The sequence below is a fragment of the Phoenix dactylifera genome, chromosome 3 (assembly GCF_051530095.1).
Source record: "Phoenix dactylifera cultivar Ajwa chromosome 3, Ajwa_hap1_PhDact_Kaust_v1.1, whole genome shotgun sequence".
NCBI lineage: Eukaryota > Viridiplantae > Streptophyta > Magnoliopsida > Arecales > Arecaceae > Phoenix > Phoenix dactylifera.
The window spans coordinates 54,424,033-54,450,073 of record NC_143192.1 but is presented as its reverse complement, the minus strand read 5'-3'; the positions used below and the strand labels follow the sequence as shown (position 1 = coordinate 54,450,073).

The window sequence follows — 26,041 nt, the reverse complement described above, 5'->3', positions numbered from 1 at the left end:
TAGTATGCATATAACTTAATCATAACAAAAGTGCAACATTTGGTGCATCAAAATTTTGATTGTTATACTGCATGTACGTAGGCTCGACCCCTAATGGAGTGTACACTTCATAAAGTTAACTTGGTCATGGAAGTTACATTTCTCAAGGAAATTTGTTCTCATGAACTGCTTAGATGAATTATATCCAACTCCAAGCAACAATGTTTGTTAAAAATTAATAAGCGATACAGCTTTTAGCTTCCCTGTACCACAAAACTAAAGCTGACTCTGACACTGCTGTTCGTGAGATCTAATCCTAATCACTGCAATTACAATCGTTTTTCCTTTTCTCTTCCAATAACAAAAGGAGGAGATTACCCCTATACCAAGCAAGAATAAAACTCCACTCGCTCTGCATCATGAGATAATGATCTTGACTTGGGGCAAAAAAATTACATTGGCATCTGGCCATTCTTGATAGGACACATTCTGTTCTAGCAAGATTCTCATAGACAATGAAAACTGACTATTTGTTATGCGAGCCGTCGAGTTCTAGAGACCTGGTGTATCATTTTGGAGAAAACTCAAGTCGAGTTCTAGAGACCTGGTGGATCATTTTAGAGGGGACTCAATGAAAGTGGTTGAGTGGATTATTCATAAGGGGCCGGAGGTCTTCAACCATCCACTTCTAGAGAACGTCCGGAAGTTACTACAAAAGTGCGACATCTTTCAGGCTGGCTACGTATTTCGAAAGACGAACAGAACTGCCAATTGGATTGCCTCTTGTTCATCATTCTATTGAGATTCTTTGAACCCGTTGTGTACCTATCTCTTCAAGAATATTTTGTTCTTTAACTCAGTAAGTAATGCTCATGCGAGATTAGTATAAGCTGCCACTGTACAAAAAAAAAAAAAAAAAAAAAAAAACCACTGACTATTTGTCATAATCATAAGATTCATTTTTTCAAATAGACTATCAGAGGATCAGCGTATAAGAAAAATGTCACGCCAAAATAAATTATGCCCATCCCATCCAGATGCAGGTAGGATGAACAAAATCCCAATATGCTGAAAGTTTTTCAACCAACAAAGGTTGATGAGGCAAATTATCCATGTACATCCATATGAATTTACAGAAAATACGGCACTATGACCTGCTGTTTTCTTTTGATACAACCTATGACCATTACACCAAATTTGTGATTTTATTGCCTTCAAAACCTCCACCTAATTGACAGACAAATATAAAAAAAAAACAGTACTGCGCATCATCCTCGCTTCACTTTTCACTTTTTTTGACAGCTGACAAAGTGCCATCAAAAAGAAGTCCAGTCACCAACTTTGCCTATTTCCATATCTTAACAGATCTGTCATGACTCACAGAGGCAACAATTCCAGTGAAAGGCGACTGTGCCAAATCTGCGATCAAGCCTTCATGTGCCTGAACCGTCATGGTCTGGTTCTCAGCCATGTTCCACAGCTCCAAAGTCTGCAAATATTTGAAAATATATTAGAATCAGCAAAACTTTTTCAAGCCTTACAGATGCCTCTTCTGAAGCCTGCAAGTGAAAACTACACAGCATATGACTGAATTACTACATTGATAAAAATATTGACATTTCAAACATCACAAGGATCTATGTCATGGGTAAGAGCACTGAGACCAATTCTAGGAAACAATTCTTCCATGTTTCCAAGACCTTCTTTTGGAACATCCAGGAAGTAAGGCTACATTAGATGTGTTGAGAAAGCTAAGGAAAATGAAAATGGAAATCTAAATTCAACAATTTCGCACTGATTTTTGTTTTTCCTTCTAATAAACAGGATTCCAATATAGCAATACAAGTGTATCAGATGAAAGGAGGATTTCTTTTCTAGTTGATAGAAACTTCAGATTTTTTTGACCTACTGGTGCTAGTGCATCGATGGTCCTTGCTCCTCCCCTGAGGACACATTATGAGCTTGTGGTGCGTTATGCACTATTTGCTGATGAGCCCACCCACCCGCATATGCATGCAGAGATGCATAGACACGCACATGCACACACATATGCACACATATCCGAGGGGTTTGTGATGGGTACAACAAGCACAGACAAGTCGCAGTTGGCGTGCCAAGCATTCTTTAGTTGCCGCAGACAGAAGATCTGCTTGCCCAGATGATGAGCTTATGAGCATTATGCTCAGAGGCACCCTGAAAATGACCAGGACAGGGCTAAACCATCTAATAAGACCTACCAAAAAAACATTAAAAACTTGAGAATTCCTTAAGTTACTTTTAATTCCACCTCCAGAGAATGTATTCCTATGATACTCTAAACTGCAGAACAGATATAGGTTAAGCCGAAAAAACGCAGAAGAATGATCAATATGCGGATATTTTTGCTAATACCAGCAAAGATTTTATAGCCATGTCAGTCAAGTTCTGAACAGACGTACTCAGCTTTCTAAGTGCTGAGCCACAAAGCTATGGCATGTCTCACTTGCTATGTCTAAACAATTGAGAAAAACAAGAGTTTCTATGAAGTAGATGTGTATGAGACAGATGCAACAGGGATAATGGACAATAAAATAGTCCACTATAGAATAACGTCTTTTAGATGGCAACCTAATGGTGACAGGGTTTTATCCAAGTCTTTTTCTCCCAAAAAGGGAAAAGATATAAAACTTTCATATGACAGCCAAAAATTAACATTTTAGATTCTCAGGGAAGGTAAAAAGTTCATATAGGGCCACACACAAGCATGACAGAGGAGCAGCCAAAAATTATCCGACAAGGTAGGAAAACATATATAGGATTTTGGCCTCACATGGTGTTCCAGCAGCCTGATAACCTTCCAAACTGCCACGGAAGGCTATCACAAGAAAGAACTAGGAATTTTCCTCCAACAAGATAACATGATGAGAAGAATCACATTTACCTGATAAGCTCCAATGATCAGAAGTTTAGGGTATCTTGGATGGAATATGCATGTATGGAACTGGTTCCCATTGGAGCTTAGCTCATGAATGCATTCCCCTGATGTCAAAGACCAGACTTTAACAGAATCCTGACTAACAGATGCCAGTTGGTCTCCATTTGCATCCCAACAAACAGAGTGTACTTCCTTGTTATGACCCTGCAATTTAACAAGAAAACTATGCATGATAAACGGAAATAAAGATGGTTAACCACATATATTCTATCATACGAGAAAGTATCCAAGATGTCCATTTTTATTTCCTAGAAAGTACAACTTAGAAGCAATTATATTATGTAACAACACCTGTAACGTGAGTGTCTTCATATCTGTCTCGACATCAATAATGGACACCACATTTTCCGCAGCTGCAGCCAAAAGATGTCCAATTCTGGGCTGAAATCTTACTTGTGCTGTACCACCCTGTTTTCCCAATAGTCTAGATCATTAATTCCAAGAACACAGTATGTTAAATTAAAATTATATTTGAAGCAGCGAGTCCAACCTTAGAAACATGGGAGCATGAATACTGGCTGACATTCCAGTACCGAATTTCACCATTTCCATCACAAGAGCAGAAAACATCCGTCTTCTTAGGATGAAAATCTAGCGAGGTCACTTGGGAGCTGTGCCCAGCAAACGTGTGCAAACTAAAGTTTGGCTACAAAACCAACAAAACAATTGGAGATTGAAGAAGGAAAGCCAATGGTTAGACAGCAAGATATCTGACTTATATTTCAAGCTAAAAATTAGTAGTACATTTCCAAATTACAAATGCTAGTATAAGGGCATTATAATATTAAATGATAACGAAAATATAAAGTATTATAACAAGCATGGTCTACCGTACCATCCGGTATGGGGCGAACTGTACTGTACCGAAAGAAAACCAATATAAAACTTAACTTCAAGTTGGTACAAGCCCTATACTGCCCCATATCGAGGCGTACTGCTCCGTACCGAGGTGTATTGACCTCTACCAAGGCGTACCAAGATGTACTGGTTTGTACTGAGACATACCGACCTGTATCTGGGCGTACCAAGATAAAAATTGAGAAAAATGACTAGAAAGCTATTTCGGTGCAGGAATGTACCGTACTGTACCATACCGAACTGATAAGTATCGATACAGTACCGAGTACCAAAATTGCGGACCTTAATAACAAGCAATAATAACAAGAAATACTGGGACTATATGATCTGGTAGATACATGCTACTCTACAAGTTATTCTGAATTTGGATTTTTATGGAGATTTTCTAATAAGAACACCAAATTGACATTAAACAGACATGTACTAGCATCTACCTCCTGTCACCACTATTTCTTATTCGACTATCACCAACATAGAAGATAAACCCGGCTTACCAATGACACATTTCTATAATTTTGTGTTATTCTACAAGTAGAATAGCATGCAACTGTCAACAATGTTGGTTAACTCATCAGCATGTGATAGAAGAGTGTGGATTTAGCAACTCAAGTACGGATTTGCTTGGAAGCCCTTTTCCCGGCTGCTCTCTTGCTTCCTTTGTTATTTAGTTAATTAGCATAAACCAATTTCAGCTTGAATAAAATTCCAAACTGCTGTCAAATTACCCTAGTTGACACATTGAACTTCCATAAGTTATAACTAATGAATTTATCCCAAATGCATGAGCCACAAGGGAGTCAAGTCTATGATGTTACCCTCAGGATTCGCCTCCTACATCCAGAAAAGCAAAGGAGTAACTCACAAAGGATGTTGATCTAAGAACCTATGAGGATTAAGTAAAAGAAATAGAATTAGGATGAATTAACATGATATATACAACTGTAATAGAGTTAGGATGTTGATCCGGGAATCTATGTGGATTAAAGTAAAAACAATATTGTTAGGATGAATTAACATGACATATACTACTATAATCGTATGCATGTCCATCCCCAAATTCCACTCGACCATGGGATCCAGCCCTCTACAACTCCACCTGCAATTTTGATTTTTGACTCTGTTCCCCTCTTTTGTTTGTTTCTTTTCCTCCAACAACGCCCAATCCATCTTTCGTATTCTACACCACCTGTTTGCATGTACATTGCATGTGCTAAAAACTAGTAATTAAATAACTGTGAGGTGGAGCACAGATCCACCTGGGCCATGCAAACTGGGTTATTTTAAGCACACGAGGCTATTCTCCCTTTTTCTTTTCTTGTTAAGCAAAAGGATGATGCCGATATCATTCTCTTAGACTATGCTTCTTTCAGATCATTCAGAGATCCAAATCAGTCCATGAATCTAGTGGGATTCGTGTTCCTGAAATCCAGGACGAGATCCAAACTGATACAAAATTCCAGTGAGACTCATTCCAACTCTAACCAAAAGGGTGTTTCAGCATACATGTATTCTCAGAGCAGATATACTTTGAAAAGAGTACTGCAGATCACAGCGCAATTCACCACACAATTTGCACTGGTCCCATGAGGCAGCTGGGATTGGTGTTAAACAGAGGAGGTAGGTGGTGTCAGGCAGGGAGGTAGAATTCCCAATAATTGATTGCCTCTTAGGACCAAGGAACTGAGTAGTGACAGCACTGGTGACCTTTACCATTTTCCTTTTGGGAATAAAACATGAAAATTTCCACACAACAGAAATATTCATGCTTCTCTACGTAGTAGCAGGATATGCAACCAACAAATATATGATATAGTTTAATGTCTACATATAATAATAAAGCAAGTATTAACTAGAAAATAACAAATTAAAACACCATCAGGAGTTAAAAGTAGAGATTTTTTTACTTCAGCAGCATTCCAAAGTCGCACAGTTCTATCAAAAGATGATGTAACCAGCTGAGTTGAGTTTGGCCTAAAACGGATATCCGTAATAATAAAAGAGTGTTCCTCAGGAGTGCTCTCTGTTTGTAGAGTATCCATGTTCCAGAGAACAGCCTATAACATTAAAGATTAGATGGTAAATCCTAGAATTCCAGTATCAATTAAATAGAAGATAAACTCTACCAGATAAATGCATGCAACTTGAAGATGGATATATACATCATGTAAAGCTACATATGATAACCAATAGCACAAAACAGTTGACAGTAATATGACAAACCAAGAGAGCATATTATCATATAATAGTTTACAAACATAGTTATAAAATTTCAGCGAGACAGAAAAGGATTGACACCCTTTCTCTTCCACGCCTTTCCTCTCCCAACAAACCCAAGGCCCAACCACTTCTTGGGTGCAGTTTTGGGTTTTCAAAATTTTATTTCTTTACAGTATGGTATCTAAGTCCTATGTTTGTTATGGAATAAAAGGATTTGGATGTTCCTTCTCCTCCTTTGAGGCCTCTGTTGCTTGCTTTCTCCTTTTCACATTTAATCTCTTCAATCCTATCTTCTTCCACTTCCTTTCCCTTCATATGCGCTTATCTTCTACGAAGGTTCGCCGTACCGGCCCGAACTAAGTGGTACAGAGCATACCGTACTGATACTTCGTACGTAAAAAAATTTCATACCGACACTGTGCTAGTGAGGCATCGGTACAGGGTTCGGTATCGAGATGGCGAACCTTGCTTCTACCACAGCAAATAATTTGAGATTGAATCTAAAATTATAAACATCAAAGAAATTCTTAAAAGCAGGTCCAAACTACAAAGGAGCTTGTGGCACAAAAACCGTTGCATAGGCAACCTTGTGACAAGATACAAACTGTATAGAGAATCAAATGAGACTGCAAGTTTTAAATTTCTATATTCACCCCCGCACATGCAAGACCCAATAACTTCTGTGTGTATCCAAGAACTTTTTCAATTTATGATTTATTTGGCAACACTTTATATTTGTGCAGGTATGTCATAAAAAATCTATGGCCACGTTCATCTCCTTAATAGAACATGCAAAATCTAAACATAGGCATAACTTAATGGTAAAGTGCATTCTTGGAGGATTTATTTTATAATGACATATGAACTGAAGCATACTTTCTATAATTGACTGAAAATATTTAACTCTGCTGCTAATAATATGTAGCCAAATCCTTGAATTCGGCTTTGCTCAATATGACACAATCCCCACTTTTACTAGTACTTACACAACACAAATCCTTCTATATTGTATCATAGATATATTAGTATTGCCGAAAGTATCTTTTATTGCAAAAGCTATTTAGTTCACCTTCTTCTCATGCCCAGCACTGGCCAGTAGCTTTCCATCTGAAGAGAAGTGGCAGCAAACAACTTTGCCATTGCTTGTACGGATAGAACTGACTTCAGTAAAGGTAAAACCTGAAAAGAGAGTGCGAACATGTTAATGGTTATCTAGCAGAAGTTCTGATGTGATGACAGAAAACTACCCTTTAAAGACTCTGTGTTGTGTTCTGCAGGACTACTTTTCAATGCAGCAAATATATCTCTTGCATCTCCATCTTCTTGTGACAGAAATGATTCCACATTATCATCCAAAGAACCAACATCCCCAAAGTGCTCCAAGTCATCCTGTTGTTTAAAGATGCAGATAGTTTAAGGTGGATAAATTGGAAAGGACTTCCCTAGCTTGCTTGCAAATGACATTGAAAGAATTGTGCCAGGAGTTACCATTTGATTTGATGAAGAAGCAAGTCCACCTGTTCCATCTGCACCATACATCATTAAACTTTTTGACATGTTGGTTACATGTTGCAAATTACCAGCAGCTGCAACTCCATCACCAGGTGTATGAGTGGATGGAGTTGATGGAGGGGAGTTGGGAGAGGGTCCAACAGTATTTCCTGTACCAGTACTGTTTGCAGCTCCAGAAGAAGTAGGTGGTTTCCTTTTCCTAACATTCTGGATGTTTAAGAATGTGATTTACAATTAAAGAAATGACAATGAATGAACTTAGACTTAAGAAAACTAGCTTATGTAGCATAAGCTGACCATCATTGCTGAACAGCTACCAGACTGGGCAAAGAAAATAAATATTTCCTTGAGAGAAGAAATCAAAAGTGAGAGATAAATCTGACCCTATTTGGTGCTTGTCGCAACTGTTGTTGCTGTTGCAGTTCCTGTTGTTGCTGATTAGAGGATTGCTGCATCTGGGCCACCTTCGACTAAACATTTTTAGTCAGTACAAAATAAAGATGCAGGGATAATCATATAAACAAATATAAATAATACATTTCAAAACCATCTAAAGGCCAAAAGATCCAGCATGAGAATTAAAAGTTCCACAATCCACAGGAATCTAAATGATACTTCTTTTTCAAACTAATGAAAAATATGAAAAATGTCATGTAAAAGTAGACAGAAGTGGCACTTGTCAGTGACTGGCATAGACAACAGAAGCAGTGTAAGAACCAGAGGGAGGAAGAGAGATTAGACTCACAAGATTACTTGTATTAGGTGACCTTTAAGAGAACTGACCTTCATTAGATATTCAGATTGATCCTGTCTGACCATTGGAGAATTTGATTGAATTGGGGAACCGATCGATCCATCATTTCCACTGACTTGACCATCTTTACCATTCAAACCACCCCTAGGCAAGGCCCTGAATTTTCGTGGATCCATTTCCCCATAGTTGAGTGAGCTGCCTAGGCTAGTTTGCGCTTGGGCCTCTGCTAAGAATTGTTGTTGTTGGTGCGATGGGAAAAGTTGAAACTGATTTTGAGTAGTCATAAAAGGCTTTTGCACTTGTGCACCTAAACTTGGGCGTACTTGGTCAAATCCCTACAGAATGCAATAAATTTCTAAACTTACTACAAAGATTACCTGACTAAATGAGAAAAGTGAATTCTTGTACAATTCTTACTGTTAAAGGCCATCCCTTCAATGGGTGACCACTAACACCTTGGTTCAATCCTGTAAAAATGGACAAGGCAAGGTAAATATGTCTCACAATGTAAATATTATACCGAAACAATATCATGTTGGCTCATGGCCCATATTTCATTTTTAAAGAGCTAAGATATATGTTCTCCCTTTGATAAGCTTTTGTTGTAAAAGGTCATTGAATATACACAAGAAACAATTTTAACACACCTATATGATTCCAAATCCAATTTAAACACTAAGAGAACAGATAATTAGTGCCATAAATCTAAATAAGATTGTAACTTTGAACAGTAGGAGAGTAAAGGGGGGCAGAGAGAGAGAGAGAGTGAGAGAGGAGATTCAGAAGTTTATAGATGGTAGAGGTAGACTGCAAAATGTAATCAAATTTTACAGACTGGATGATCAAAAAAAAGGAAGGGGATAGAGTGCAAAAGGACTACCACATCTCCTATGCTATTCACAGTATATGAAATGTGGTTAGATCATCAACAACCAAATTCTTTTTTCATATATATATATATATATATATATATATATATATATATATATATTGATATATAAAATTGGTTAGATTATTTCAAACAGATCCTTGTGTAACACATTTCTGCAGTTTTTTATGTGAAGGAGCATTATTAAGAGACCCTTTCAACAGCAACTTCGTCATTGTACTGGTAATAATCTGGTGATCTTAACCATCTAGGTGGCGATGAATGTTGGAACATTTTCCCACTAGCCCAGGAACAAAGACAGCTGAATAGTCTAAATTTAGACTATAGATGGGGTAGGTTCATACAAAATAGCATGATATTGATAAAACGATGTGAGTAAAAGACAACATGTAAATAAAACAAGTGCTAAGTTACACAGTTTGCAAAGTTATAGGGACATTAATTTAGGGTGAAAAAAAAAGATCAAGATGCCCAAATTAGCATGTGAATTTCACATGCTTCAAGTGCATGCAACAAGAAGGCAGTTATGGAAAAACTCAGTCAATATTCTATGTTCTAACCAACATGCCTGTGTACTATTTAAGAAGGAAATGAGGTAGGTCATTCTTTTTTGTTACATTTGAGAAATACAGAGGGATAATTACCCAGGTTTGATCTCAGAGTGGCTCCTAGAAGCACGAGCTAAGGAAAGACATGCACCCAACTCCCACTGGCATGATATAGAACACCTTACATACAATAGTTTACTCTCTCTTTGCCATCTAAAAATATGCTCAAGGGATTTGATGTCATACTCTTTTCTCTTGGTCAATACCAAATGTAACTTCCTAATCATTTTTCTCTACATTCTCAGTCTCGTATCCAGGTTCTTCAAGGAAGATGCTCAAAATTAAGCTTGATAATAATAGAGTTGCATACAATGACATTTCAGTTGGGAAGCATGAACACAGATACAGACATGACATGATATGGATACGATAAGGTTATTGTATGAGAGATCTTTGAAAATTAGGATATATTATCGCTAGGATACAACAAGCTACAATCTCTAATAAAAAAACCCTTCCGCCCATTCTTGGAGGTATCCTGGAAGTATCTTTGAGTGCATATGGAAGGTATCCCTAATGCAATTTTTAATTTTGAATAGTAGGATACTTAACATAAGTATCAGACACATACTCTAGAAGTATCAGAAAGTATCGGCATCTGATAAATATCCAATAAAGACATGACATGTGATTTAAAGTATTTGTGCTTTGTAGCAGTTTAGTTATGCAAATTTCACAGACACAACGTCAATAACGAATAGCTTCTTCAATTCTTTAATACAATATAACACAGTGGGGGGATTTTTCACCAGGAAAAACATCCTTGATTTTTGATTCTACACTCCAAAAATTAGGTAAATTTTTTCGAGACATTCTCCACATAACTGAAGAGATCCACCTATGATCCAGCCTAACAAAGGATATGATTTTGAGATCTGACTTTTCATAACAGCAATTCAGCAAGATGAGTATGCATGTACTAGAGATAGGAGAGGGAAGGTAGGAAATTAACTGAACAAAAGAGAATAAAAGGGCACAAAAACTTCAGATCTTCCATAGCCTGTAGTTCACAAGATATAGGAATCATTTTGTAAAGAAACCCTAGCAAAATATTGATTCGACAATTTTACATATGCCTGAAGCAAACACCCCTTCGTGCTTTAAAAAAGAGGAGAGGGTGTGGAGAGGAGCATGGGCACCCGAGAGAGATGAGGTGCCTGTCCATCCTTCACTGTATTTCCTACATTGGTTGGACAGCCAATAATAGCACCCACCACTTAGTAGCTAATTTGGCATCATAAGTTGTCACTTTGTTTGGTGACCTAAACCCTTCAGTCATCTAATCTCAAACATATAATAGGATAGAAAAAAAAGAAAAATCCCTTAGAACAAAAATAAAAATAAAAAACTGAAATTAGAGCCCCCACAGAGCAATTAATATTAATATCAGCATTTGAAAATTTGGAATCAGAGTGGTGTTAGTATCACCAAGAAACAAACACTATCCATGATGTGTTTAACTACCCCCAAAGAGCCAATATCCACAAAAACATCGTCTTCTGTTGCGAAAAGCATAAAACTAGCAATTTTTTTTAAAAAAAACACTTCAACTATGGGCAATCATAACCCTCAACCCCTCTCCCCATAATTTAGGTTCAGCTTTATGAATCCTCATTTGTTAAGCATTCTAATTTAGTGTTATCTCTAATGTTATGTCAAGCTTTTCCATATTTTTTCTTCTAAGTTCTAAGCATGTTACTATTAACCTCTTCCTAAAACCTTTAAGTTTATTTAAAGTATCATGTTTACTAAATTCACCTCAAATTTCATTTACATGCCCATACCATTAGTCAGAAGCCTACTCCCTTTATTAGCTTTACCCTAAAATCACAAAGTTTGGAGATAAATTATGTTGCTTATGCAGGTTCTAATGTTGAGTTCAAGTAAAATGAAGTTTAAGCTTTTACCCCCATGGGATCCCCTAACTTCTGAAAATCCTTAATTCCTAACTCATATAGCTTCTGTATCTTCTGAAATTAAGAGTTTCATCACCTCGTTGTCCTGCATCATTTAATGTAGCTAATGTTATCAAGACTCTAGTATACAATTTACATGAAAGGTTATGTTCAAGGAGTAGCCAAGCATTCACGCTTTGAAAGGGATTGGATAAGGTACTGAGCTGAAAGAATATCCTAATTAAAGTTCAAACATCCTTATGCCCTTTCTTCTTGGTGTGTGACAATCCTAGTATCTATCAAAGCATCAGAGGAAGAAAGTTCTCCCCTCCAAAAATATCCAAATTTTCATATAAAATGAGAAGAAAAGCATCATCCTCCATTTAGCCACATGATCATAATTAACTAATCCCTTAATAAGACAGAGCAGTAGAGGAAGGAGAAAAGACAAAACCAAGAGAGGAACAGAAGCCTAATTAAATTTGCTAATTAGTGCTGCTATCTCGCTTTCTCTTTCCTCAATTACTGCTATCTCCTCACCCTCCCTCTTTCATTGGTTTCTCAGTCAACCTCAAGGTTTACAAAAGAGGATGTTATAATGCTTCCGCTGTGTAACAGGAATGACAACTGTGACTTTACATTCTTGTTATTCATCCTAGGTTTGAACTTTGAACGTAATCTCCTCCTAAAGAACTGAAATTTTTGGGTTATAGCCCAATTTGTAAGTTTGGAGCATCAAAGAACAATAAATGCTTACTTTATTATTGGCTGTTAAACTTTAAGGAGTCAACAGCGACAAGAACAACTTAAAATAAAAGAACTGCTAGCCAAATTTTCTATACCAGATTATTTTTAGTTCTCTTAGTGTCTTAAACTTTACTGGAATAATTCTTGTAAGGGAATATATCATCAAAACTTGGCAACGATTTTATCTCTTGTTGGTTCTATACATTGTATGAATTTATTCATTTTTTTAATACATATAATCAGAATTATTATAAAAAGCTTCGAAACAAATTAGAGATAAAAGTGGATTCGGTAATAAAGAAAATTGATACTATCTAACAATTTAGATTGCTTCTATTTACTTTACTAAAAACAAAATGCTAAATAACATATTATAATGTTATGCCAAGTACTAAGTATGCTTTCCATGTTCTTAGTAAATAGACAAGTATAACAACTCTTATCCATGCATCGTTAACCAAATACGTTAAATTTGGAAATCCCTACTGCTTACATGGAACTTATTCATCAAAGTAGGTCCGAAATTTGGGTGAGTTAACTCACATACAAAATTAATTATTAGCATATTATTATTAATAATTTAGATATAATAAAATCCTTGAACTAAGCAAAGTGTATATGAAATATGCAATGAAAGGCTTAGACCCAAGGATCGTTGTGCCAGTATTGAGGCCCATACCGGTTGCCCAGTGGCACGGTTTGGTATACCCCTATGTCGTTCCTCGCAAGCCCGTACCGACACAACGAAAAGGGCAAGAAAGAGGGAGAATGGGAGAGGGGAAAAGAGAGGAGGGGGGGAGGGAGGTAGAAGGCTGAAGGAGGGTCACGAAGGGGCGGAGGAAGGGTCCACCCTCCCGTTCCCCTATTTCGTTCGAAATAGGGATCTTAGAGGGGGCTCCTTTTTTATTTTAAAGAAATTAAGTGAAGTCGGCAAGGAGGAAGAAATTAAGTGAAGTCGGCAATCCCCTTGTCGACTTCACTTAATTTCTTGAAAATAAAAAAGGACCCCCATCCAGGGCCCTTATTTCGAATGAAATAGGGGAACGGGAGGGTGGAGCCCTTCCTCCGCCCCTCTACACCCCGCCCTAGCCCTCTGCAACCCTCCGTCGGCATCCTCCAAGCATCTGCCTCCCTCTTCCTCTCCCTCTCCCTCCTTCCCCCTCTCTCTTTTTTCCTCTCTCCCGTTCTCCCTGTCCCCCACCCTCGCCTGTATCTCAAACAGAGGGGTGGAACCATGCCGATCACCCCCGGTACGGTACGCCTCGAACTAGGCGATTCGGGACGGCATGAAAAACCTTGCTTAGACCTATATGCTGATATAGAAATTCTTATTCGTCCCGAGAAAACTTTTATAACTTGTATTCATTTTAGAAAGTTGACAAAACTGACCTTCATAAACTTCATCTCACAAAGTGAAACATTCATTTCCATATGCTTGCTTATGGAGATGGAAAAATTCCATCATATTCTAAAATTAGATGAGTTACAAACTTGTTGACTTGACAAGCTATTGTTAGACATGTAAATTGCATGTCGTACGGTCCAACTGGTGCCCAACAACAATAAATTATAAATATAAGTATAGAACAAATCCAACCTTGTTAACTAATTAAGATTTAAAAAGACCATCACAGCACATCGCACTACTTATTGACTAAAATTTGATGCGAAGTACTTTACATAACCACTTTCTAAAACCCTCACTCCTTCAACGTTGTTTAGTTCACGGAACCTGGCTTTTGTATGAAAGCTTAAGAAGCTTGTAAAAATTAACAAATAAAAAATAAGAGGTCATAGCTGTCCTCTGCTTCGTCCCCTACATGGTGGCAATACTTGAGACCACCCCCGCCTCTAGTAGCACCTCCATCATCACAACATCCTTGCTAATGACCACCGTATACCACTCTCTCATACCTCATGTCCTTTTACACACCTGGCTTCACTAATGCCCTCATGGAATTAACATGCGCCCTCCACATAGCCACAGAGTGTGCCCCATCCATCACGTCTACCAACCCCTTCTCCAACATTCCCCATCGCCCTTGGAAGCTCTTTGCACTATCTTGCCTCCAACGTCGCATGCACCATGGCATCAGTGGCACCTCGATCACGTCATTAGGCTCCTTGATCTTTAAAGGGGGTGGCAAAGAGATGGAGATTAGTGCAAATGGACAGTGGCCAGGTCAATGAAGGGAGGGAAGGGTTCATACTTCATAGTGCAATGGAGGGTGGCCAAGTCAATGAAGGGAGGTGAGGGAGAAGGGAGCACCGGCAGCGAAGGTGACATAAGGCGACGGTTTCGCCAAGGGCAGTGGTGTGGCGAAGAAGAAAGAGTCGATGTACACGACGTAAAGGCATGAGAAATGGGTGGTGACAATGGCAGGGGAGAGGAAGGCTTTGATGAGGAAGTGGTCGAAGGGAAGCCGACGAAAGATGGGGCAAAGGATGACTTAGGAAAGCTGATTAGAGGAAAGGAGGCCTCTTGGAAACTTCTTATTTTTTTTCCTTTTTTTGAGCATATATCACATCTACAAGCATCCCTACTTTCCTGCGAAAGCCAGGGCCTACTAACTAAACCGCATCCCCTTATCCTTCTTTTGACATTAGGGTTCCATTTACCGTGATCCCGACGTGCTAATGTAAGCAATCAACTTGGGAACTATGAAAAACCAAATTATTAAGTATCGCACAAATCAGCAATTGAAATCTTGTCTCATACCTATCACCATGCTACTATCATGAAATGGTGGTTCGCAACGAGATACCAAAACATCTTCGGTAATCTAAAATATTTTAAATAACTATAGTTAAAATTATTTTGAAGGCTCCCCATTGGATTATAATATGTATATTGAGAAATTAAATAATCGCCAAAGAACTTTATTTGCTTGTTTCATTATTGACTCTAAATCTAATAACGATATATTTACATTTTATCTCAGTTTTAAATAAATAACCTATTATGTGAATAGTAACATGATTGAACAACATTATTAGTTTACTTTTCCTGTTCATTCTTTCCTAATATAGTAGTAATTATGGACCATCATAGTAGATTATATCTTATTTCTAGGAAAGTCAAGCAACGCTTTCACCGAACAAATACGAGTCGCCATTTCCATATTGAATATTAATACAACAACAAAACATGATTCTTGCGACCAACCCCTCCATAAGATAACACCCTCCATTCTCTTTAAATTAAATCAACTCTTTTGACCTTTCATCTAACTGATATCTTCACATAATATCCTAAATAACAATATATTGTCCACTATTTTAATTTCACTTCCTTCCTAATATGATATACACATAATATCAGTCATTACTTATCAATTGTTCCATTGTAGTTGTTAAGAACAGTCATATCTTAACTTTTCAATATTTATCGAATGTATTTTTATGATTTCAGACTCCTAAACAATTTAAAATTATTCTACTATATAAACAATGAAATATATAATTTATTTTATAAATAGTGTCTTGAGAAAATAATGTTGTTATTTTGTTTCCATTGTAAAGGCTAATGATACTTATTATTTTATTCCAACAATTCTAAGCAAATAGTGAACATTGTAACCATAACTAAAAGAATTAAGAAGGATGTGTTATTTAGGATATCTTGCTCCAAAACCCCTCCTCCCTTCAGTAATAAAGGCATTTGTTATCTGGGATATCAGCATCGTTAAAACCTAGTCTCAAGGGGAAAAAGAAAAATAAAAAAGGAAAACAAAGGAACAAAGTGATTGATAGAGCCACCACCAAAGAAAAAGACAAACTAAAAGGAGGAAATAGCAACATAAATTAAAATAGAAGGGGGAAAAAAAAGAAAAATTAGGAATTCCACAGTTGTCCAATGTCTATCTCTCCAATTACGGAAATATCCTCTTTCCCATTCCACCCTAGGTAGTGAATGGCAAAGACTACCCCAACATTGAATGCCGTTGGCCTCTTTCTCAAGGACTGCACTACCTTAAACCTCTCCTCGTCCACCAATGGCTCCCCCTGCTTCGTCTTTGGGGGCATCTTCATTGTCTTCCTTGGAGTCGCTACCTGAAGCAGTGACTGTAAGGGAGAAAGATATGCGAGAGTGAGAATGAGATAGGCAATGCAACAAGCACAGCCATGGGCTTAGGCAAGAGGGCTTCGACGATAATAGGAATAAGCAAAAGAAAAGCCTACAAAGACATGTGGGTCGATAGAGATAAAATATCTTAAATGAATAATTTTCTAAACGTCTAATGGCAATAGGAGGAAAGAGAGAGTTTGGAAGATAGGAAGAGTCAAATTTAAAGTACTAGTACCAGTAACTGTACCGGTACCTTACCCATGTGGTGTGGACTGGTACAGTAAATTACCGTACTGACATACCATACGCTTCTTTGTGCAATGACAGCAGAATGGAGCCAAAACACCTTGTGTTGGCACGGTACCGGTACACACTTACCAGTACTATTATCTTACCAGCCAATTTGGTAGACGATATATGGACAGTAGGCACCAGTACTTATATCCTTGGAAACAAGGATATAATTGGAATTTAATTAAAGATTTATAGTAATTTTATATTCAATAAGCCCTATAAGTATAGCATCAAGACATAGAAATGAACCAATGAAGCATATAAAAAATAGGCATGTCTATCCTCTACAATCCTTATTGCTCTCTCTGTAGAGCAGTGATTCTTACAATAACAAAAATTATTATACGAAATTGGCAACTACGACACATGAAATATTGAAATAAAGAAAACAAGAAGTGATGTTCCAATCCCCATTCTTTCCACTTAAGGCGCTTGTGCTCACCATAACACTCGGTGGACCTACTTCAATGACTCACATTCAGTTGGTTCTTTTTATCCTGCCACACATCGTGAGCCTACATGATGTCACTATCCTTGCCACCTCCTCCATACTACCTCTTTGGTAGCCGCTCCACCTTTTCAACTTCCTCATCCACCTTTGTAGCTTTACTAACCTAATCCAACCACAAGGACAAGTGAGCTCTCCCAATTGATGGATCATTCGGAAGCGCTCAAGTAGTGCATCAACTAAACAGCTCTTTCATGATGGTTTGTTGATTTCCATATTTTTTGCTTTTGCTTTAACTTTTGAACATAGATTTCAATAGAGTTACAATGCTCTAGCTTTAGAGATCCATTAACACATCTTGCTCCTTAGGTACCATAGTTTCTCTAAGGGGTTTTACCATGTTATTTTCCTTTCCAGAGGGTTGGCTGCCTATACCACGGTCCCTTGCATCTTGTAGAAAATGAGAAGTTAGGCTCCATGCATTTGGCCTAATTAATGATTCAAACTCCAGCAGTATGAATGTGGAGTACGGCAGCAAAATTGTTCACTCCTATCAACTGCCCAATTTCTTTTCCTCAAATGCTTGGCATTTAATGGAGCTCCCAGACTAGGTCATTGGCATATTGGCAGTTCTAGACTTACCAAACAGGTCGAACTTGCTTAATTGTCCAAATTCCTGAAGGTTTCAACCAAGGTTTGCCGAACGGGCCGAATCGCCCGGTTCAGGCAGTACCGAACCGACCCGGTGCGAAACTGAGTCGGTTCGTCATTCATATTCAGTTCCGACCCCTACCGGCCAAGAACAGTCCTTTACCGGCCGGAACCGGTTGGTTCGATGTGAACCGGCCAGAACCGGTTGGGTATGGGCCATCTGTCACTGCCTTACCGATTCGGTTCGGTACGGAACCGTATCAAGCGCTGACCGATACAGATCCCAATGCCAGTTTTGCGGACCTTGGTTTCAACCATGCTGAAGTTTGTCGAAAAACACTAAAGTGTGGTTGAGCTATGCAAGTCCACTAAGGATGTCACACAAACCTCCACATCTTAGTTGCGGTAATCCTATGAACCGCCATCCCTTCACTCTCAAGTAATCCTTTTTGCTTAATACTTTTTGGCTATGGTTTTAATAAACTATAGGAAATGATATTTATGTTAACAGCTTACAAGAAATGATATGATGTATATTTCATATGCTTCTGTGGAGTTTGCTTATGCTATTTACTTGTTAAGAAGATTTTAGGGATTTCTCACCAATGGTCCTATAGCTTTTTCTTATGTAACCTTCACATTTTAACCTTGTAGATAAAAAATTAAAAACTTTTTTTACCAAGAATAATTGAGCCATCTATATTATTTATTTACCCCCATGGAGATTCCCAATTTTTCTACTCTTTTTAGGAAAAAAAACATTACACCCATTAGCTTTTAATATTTCTCTAATTGATGTCCTATTCTCTATTGTTGAAATCCCAATTATGAACTTAGTGGCCTATGTCCATCATGTCAGGGTTGCATGTTTTAATTGGTGAGATCTTGCACCAAAAACATCACTAACCTGCAAGGTCTTTCCATGCATGCTCATGAAAAATATTTATACAAAACCCTCGTGCAATACCAGGATATCAGAAATTGTAGTGATTGATGCTTTTTGTCAATACACCATATGAGATCACCAAGTACCACCAACATCCTAGCTTCAGGTTATGCACTCAGTCGCATTTATCATGCCTATTTAAAACACGTGGATGAGAAGATTAATTTCAGAATCTTTGCATTAGTTACTTACCTGCAGCACCTAATGCAGCTTTTGCTTGTATGTTTCCCTGCCCATATAACGAAGAGGGATCCATGGGCAAAGATCTCTGCCCTACACCCATCTCACTCTTGATTTCCTGCAATAGTTATAAGAAAAATGAATAACAGAGAATGTATAATATGAATAAATGAAGCGTTAAAAGAGAGGTGGTATAAATAGTTACATTTGTCTGCTGACTTCGTGCCTGAATATGCTGCAGAGCAGCAGATACACTGCCTGGACTACCCTGGACCAGTTGCCTGCCTCAGAAGAAAAGAAAGAATAACCTACCAACTCCTGGTTATTTAGTGTCTACAAAATATTGACATGAAACAGTAGATACTACCCAGGATGGTTGGTTGCTGACTTAAGAAGGGCCATCCTCCTAGCATCAAGCAGTTGTTGGGATGCCTCAGAATCCACTGAGTGGGGATGCCTCATACGTTCTTCATACATTTTAGCAGCCAATACAGTAGCTGGTGGCGTCCCCGACATTCCATCAGAGTTTATGGCATTTAAAGTACCATTGAGAGCAGGATGGTTACCATCCCTACGCATCATCTGAGGATGTTGCTGTTGCATGAGTTGCAATCGCTGCATCTGGAATTGTTGCTGCTGCTGCTGCTGTTGCTGCTCCCTTGCTTTTATCTGTTGTGCCTGCAAGCAAACAAATATTTCGGTGGAACACCCTCTTGGGTCTTGGCAACTAAAAATTTGAAGAGATTATAGGATCAGAAACAAGGTACTTCTTTAAGAACATTACCTCTATGTAAGCTGCAGCAACCTCAGAATGCTTTTCATTGGTCCTTGCAATGAAAATATCCCAAAACACAGACCACCACTCATAAAGGAATCCTCCCGGAGCATCAATTGCTGCACACTTAAGCTAAAGCTTACGTTTCTGCCCGGTAAATATCTTATGTACAGAAACAGAAATTTTCTATTAAAGATAGTTTATGTTCCAATTGCTGGAATGGCATTGCTCAGATAAAGGACTTTAATATAGAGTCCCAAATTCATGCTGATCATAGCCCAAAACAGAAATATTATATTGCATCATATCATGCCGTGCAAGTCCCATTTCAAAATAGAGGATCCATGCTCATATCCACCTATAGCAATCCATCTCGACCAGCATGAACCAAGTGAAATGACACAAACTAGAAGAAATAATACAGCAACACAAACCCCACTACACCAACAATATCCAACCAGGATGGTCCGTACATACTATATGCATGCATAATGGCATCTAAATACTTCAGGAGAAGCCAATATTCAAAGGAAAAAATGAAAAAAAAAATGGAAATCAGAAACCAATTTGCAATTAAATTTTTAAGATAGCAAAATCAGGTAACCTAGAAATCCATATTCCCTGCAGAAGATTAGAAGATGACAAGCTGAAATGAGAGACATCAATTCTTAAAAAAACTTATCTAGAGATTAATCAGGATAAAGGTGTACATAGAATGTTAGAAATGCTCAACATCTATGCTCCTACATCCTCCAGAGTTTCTATAACTAACCTCTCAAAAAAAAAAAAAATTGAAGGTAGAAAGAACATGGACATCCAGAGTTTACAATTGTTTGTAACTGGAATTCCTTTCTGAAAGAGAAAATTAGAGTGGAATGCATGATGCAATAAGTGTCACAAGAAGGCATCAAAACCATCTGTAGTTCAACTTATTACCTCAAAATACAACTCATTGTAGCAATACGTCCCCGGAACATCATCCTATATAAAAAACGTGTGTAATACAGAGAGAGAGAGAGAGAGAGAGAGAGATTTCTTGGCGGCTCTGTGTATTCATCAGCATTCACAATAATTTCACAAAGAAATTTGAGTTCTAAAACCTCGACATTTACTATGTAAATACAAACATAGGAAGGACTTAAATGACATACAAAAAGAAATGAAATTTATTACCTACTGGATCTCCTGAAACCTTTCCTTCAGCCATGAAAGCTTTTGCAGTTGCTTGCAGATTCCGTTTCAACAGATAGTCATGAATATAAACATCAAGCCTAATAAAAAAAGGAAAAAAAGGAGTTTTATAATTTCAATAAAAGAAACGATAAGAGCAGTAATTTATCTACAGTCGGTAATTCAGCATCATAGGAAACCAGAAGAATTCAAACGAAGTAAATCAAAAAAGAAAAAGAAAAAGAAAATTCTATCGAATACACACATCTTATCTGCTTCCCAGTTATTCTGCGCCATCCTTAAGCTCCAATCCAGAAGACCCAAAGCACAAACGTCGCACAACCGTCACTCCGCTGATTTCCTCGTCCGTCACCCAAAGAAGAAGAAACAAACAGTTATAATCGAACTATTCTTTAAAGCAAGCACAGTTGACAAATCTCGATTAAAGAAATTAAGCCTCCTACACGAAAACCGCTTCAAGATCACATCCCACATTATCAAAACCCACACAAAAACCCCGATTCCGTCTCCCCGCTTCCGAAACCCACCCGAAGTACCGGAAATCGTGGCAAGAAACGCGATTTCAGATCCAAGAACCGACTTTCTAGAGCCAAGAAACCTACCGTTAGCTCCACCCCGCTTCGAGTTGTCGAACTGCGACTCCCCCAAGAACGCCTCGTAGAGTCGGAAATCAGAGGAAGGATTACGGCGAGGGAGAGAACCGAACCCCAGAAGAAACCCCTAGGGTTTCAGATTGGAGAACGATCCCCCTCGGAGAGAAGACCAGCTCGCTCCCTACACAGACAGAGACAGAGAGCGAGAGCGAGAGCGAGACGGTTTCTCTCACGAGTCTCGAGGCAGAGAGGAGAAGGAGAGATACCAACGGAGTTTATATTTCGAGCTTTCGCTTCGGATCCGAAGCTGAGCTTAGGACACCAGAGCGACCAAACCCTTCAAGACGTCCGCGTAAACGTTTATATGCGTGACGATGGATCCTCCGTTTGTGACTCAGAAGGCGATCGGGGCCCGTTAAATAGGACGCTCAGCGAGATTTCTATGCGGACCCTTGGTTTGAATGTCCGAAGGGGGGCCGAGCCTCGGAGGCGTTTCTCTTTGAGGGCTCGCTTTCGCACGGGGGGGTTGCACAAAACTCGTGCGCGTAGCTTGTCGTGTAGGAGGAGCGGGGGGGGGGGGGGAGGAATTTATTGCCTGCACCGAGTGCAACAGCGTCGCCATGCAAGCAGCCAATAGAAACCGCTGATTTCCACGATGATGCGTTAAGATGCACGCTCGACGAACGCGGCCGTAAAAACCAACGGCAGGCCTCATGATGCACGCGGTACCGGCAGGAATTTCTCGTCGGGGAGGAGGGATGGTTGGTGCTGGCGAACCAGGGGCCTGCCACGTGGGGTAGGTGGCGCGCCAGCCCAAAAATGGCCTGTTCTTTGAGGCCCAAATGGAAGGTTCTAAAGGTACAAGATAGGAGGCGGAAAGGGTCATGACCTGATAGAATGAGTTGGGGATCGAGCTTAAGTTTATTTTATCATGAATATAATAGGATAAGAGCTGCTCACAATAACGCGAACCTTAACAACCACGTTCGAGTTGATATTTATGCTTCTGTGTTTAAAGGGTGTGCGCGGCTGTAAATATCTGGTTCTGTAGTGTTTTGGATCTTGTGATTTTAGTAGCCTCTCCTTTTGGTATCAGAGCCAAGTTGGCATTCTCAGTTCATTAGCCCCGAACCCAAGAGGGAGGCTACTGGTAGTACCTCGGGTCGGTAATCTGTAGGCAACTATCTATAGTAAGGGTATTAGGCCGAGACATAAGCGCCGGGGAAAAGTCTCGGTAAGCCAACCTTACTTAGGTAGGGAACTGAGCATAGCCAGAATGGCTGGCTAAGCTGTTGGTGGAAGGAGCATATGGAGGTATAATATCCAGACCCTAGAACTCTTTACCTTATGCTTTTCCATAATTATTAGACTTTAGTTATTTTACATGTCTTATAATCTAGTCTCATGCTGAGTTAATATCATAGTTGAGTGATGGTCCGTAGGAAGGCCATTTGTACCCGTTGATGCCGGGATGGCGAGTTAGGGTGTTCAGGCCGCATCCGTGAGGGACTTATAGACTAAAACTCAGATATGGTATTAAACTTAGCAAGATTGATAAGATTTAAAAGACAAAGTCCTGTGATAGGATAAATAATTCAAAGTCTAGTAATTATAGAAGAAAGCATATGATAAAGAGATCTAAGATCAATGATATTATATATCCATATCTCCTATCTGCCATTCTGCTAAAATTATGGAAACCCCTTCCATACATAAACAAGATAATCATCTTGTGAAAAATGCTCAGCTAATTGAATATCCAAAATCAATGGATGATATTAATAATTGGACAATTCCAAAAATATCACCTAATGAAATTTATCATATAGGTATGTGGGATTTTAGTTCAAAAATGATAATAAAAACGATTGAACAAACGTTCCAAATAGATGGAACCCCTCAAACCCTTAAATTACTAAGGAAAGAGGATATTGAAAAATACAAGAAGAAGTACCAATTCCTACATATAGGAATGATTCAAGTAGCTTTCAAACCATTGACCTTATTAGGAAATAATACTAGTTTAATGTCAACCATCAGAGATGGAAGATGTAATTTATTTAAAGAATCTTTGGCGGCAGTAGTAGAAACTAGTCTGTGCCATGGACCAGTATATTTTAACTGTGTTCCAAACCTTAGTCTGTCTTTGACAGATACCAATTTATATGAAGCTTTAAAATTAAACATAATAACATCTGGCTATGATTTTATTCCAGGATCTGAAGTAATAGCAATAAGCTATAGACTCCATTTTAAGGTATTAAACACCTTAGCACCTAAAAACATAATAGATACCCAAAAGGGTCAAACAACTCTAGTATATACAAATCTAGAAACAACCAGGATAGCCACAAATAGGTTAATCTCATGGAATGAAATAAACTTTCCAGAATCCTGGTCATTGGAAGAAGAAATTCCCACACCACCAATAGTAAATACGAACATAGACCAAATAATTCAAATGACTGATGGGTCTGTAGAAATCATGTTTAATAATTCTACAAGAAAGGTCAAAATTCCTGAAATTGGCAGGTCAATGTCAAGTAGAAGTCTAGATACAAGGCCTTCTACTTCCAGAACTAGAAACAATGAGACAAATGTTGTAGAAGAAATAAATATAAGTAAAAATAATATTCCCTATGGAATTTATAAGAGTAAGGAATCTCCTACTCGATCAGAAATGAGTTTTCATATTTAATGGATTACACCCAAGGAAGTTATATAAGAAGAAAACTCAATGAAGAGTTTCAGTCAGAAAGGAATAAACTATTTAGAGTATGGTATTTGGGAAAATTTTCTCCATTAGAATTAGTATATTATAAAAATAAATATTATGAGGAATTAGAATACTATCAAAAGATAGAATATTTTACCCCTTGGTTTTTAAAATTTTATGCAAATGAAAAAAACCAAGAAATCGCGGTTCTCCAGAAAACATGGACAACTATACAGGATGAAATAATAAATTCACCTTTTCCTCCACAACAAATGTTAAAACTTCAATCAACTGAAGCAATGGCTTATTCCAACTTAAGTAAGATGGAACATTCACATGTTACAATAAGAGAATTAAATACTCTTATTAGAGCACAAAATTATACAAATGCATACTTACATTGCATAGGAACGGAATTATTACAGCTAGAGAAAAAATTAAATGAAATACAAAAGAATATGGAAAGAGATATCCAGATTCTAAAAAAATTAAAGGAAAACCCTGAGAAAAATAAGGAACCAATGACTCCGGTTATTCAGCCTCCACCAGAAGTAAAAAACTTTAAATTACAAAAACCAAATGCAGAATTTATCAAAGTCCTTGAAGAAAGACTAAAAGGATTTCACATAGGAGTAGTCAATAGAAATTCTAGGACTAACCCTGATAGCGAACAGACAAATGAAAGTAGTTCGGAAGACTTATGCACTATGATTGAACAGAATCTTCAAATAAATTCAGATGAAGAATTACCAGAAGAAAATATTCTAGACCTAGAAAAATTTGAAGAGCAAATGAATGAATTAAATATTAATCCTATTAGGTATGAGCCTAGGCCACTAGAAAAATATTACTATAAACGGCCTTCTCCATTAGATGTACTACATGAAGAACGAGAACCATATCAGAATTCTTATTCTGGAAAACACATCTATGAATGGAACATAGATGGAATGTCTGATAAACAAATCTTAGATGTAATACATAGAATAATGATGTATTCAACAATCTGCCAGCAAAATGGAAATACTGATCATGAAATTGTTAAATTTATAATAGCAGGGTTTATAGGTCAGTTAAAAGGATGGTGGCAGGGATATTTAAATGAAAACCAAAAGAATGAAATTTTGGGACATATAAAAACTATAAAAGTAGAGCCAGATAGGCCAACTAGCAGTGGCACTCCAGGAATAGATACTGAACAAGATGCAGTATATACACTGTGTGTTACCATAATCCAACACTTTGTAGGATTAGAATTAAAAGATGGAGATTCAATGAGAACTCTACTACTTAACCTAAAATGTCCAACTTTAACACATTTTAGATGGTATAAAGATACCTTTATGACTAGAGTATTCCAAGTAGGTGATCCTAATACAGAATTATGGAAATCTAAATTCATAGATGGATTACCATATTTATTTGCTGCAAGAGTCAAAAAGACTTTAAGAGAAAGACAAGGTGGAATAAACATCAACTATGACCACTACACTTATGGACAAATCATAGGAGTATGTGTTCAAGAAGGTTTAAATATATGCAATGATCTAAAGCTTAAAAAACAAATTAAGAAACAATCACAAACAGAAAAACACCAATTAGGTGATTTCTGTCACCAGTTTGCATATGACATGCAAGAAAAACCAGAAGGATCTAAGAAAAAGAAAAGAAAGTACAAAAAATATGTACACAAAACACCTCGTAAAGAGTATAAAGCATATAAACAAAGAAGGTACTTTAAGAAA

The 26,041-nt window shown here is 37.9% G+C and overlaps 1 protein-coding gene across 6 annotated transcripts; it reads right to left on the bottom strand.

Moving 5' to 3' along the window:
- Positions 1-971: 971 nt before the first annotated feature.
- Positions 972-21,831, bottom strand: LOC103716258 (transcriptional corepressor LEUNIG_HOMOLOG-like). 6 transcript variants are annotated; one of them, XM_008804184.6, is made up of 18 exons: positions 21,590-21,831; positions 21,232-21,319; positions 20,970-21,067; positions 19,806-19,915; positions 19,389-19,699; positions 19,227-19,302; positions 19,034-19,139; positions 8,712-8,761; positions 8,324-8,629; positions 7,924-8,010; positions 7,517-7,747; positions 7,276-7,417; positions 7,098-7,207; positions 5,716-5,865; positions 3,444-3,599; positions 3,245-3,361; positions 2,900-3,097; positions 972-1,468 (listed from the first exon to the last, which is right to left on the bottom strand). In XM_008804184.6, exons 2-18 carry the CDS (start codon positions 21,261-21,263, stop codon positions 1,325-1,327), a joined length of 2,424 nt encoding a protein of 807 aa, XP_008802406.1. In that variant the 5' UTR covers positions 21,264-21,319; positions 21,590-21,831; the 3' UTR covers positions 972-1,324. The 6 variants fall into 6 exon arrangements, with proteins under 6 accessions (XP_008802406.1, XP_008802409.1, XP_088575275.1 ...); XM_008804187.6 differs by having other exon boundaries at positions 7,312-7,417; XM_088719149.2 differs by having other exon boundaries at positions 21,232-21,327; positions 21,590-21,825.
- Positions 21,832-26,041: the final 4,210 nt, after the last annotated feature.

Coding starts and splice junctions, on each gene's coding strand:
- LOC103716258 (XM_008804184.6), bottom strand. CDS start 21,263: ATGGCGCAGAATAACTGGGAAGCAGATAAGAT. Junction 19,140..19,226: donor CACGAAGTCAGCAGACAAAT/GTAACTATTTAT, acceptor TAACTATTGCAG/GAAATCAAGAGTGAGATGGG. Junction 1,469..2,899: donor TGATCATTGGAGCTTATCAG/GTAAATGTGATT, acceptor AAATATTTGCAG/ACTTTGGAGCTGTGGAACAT.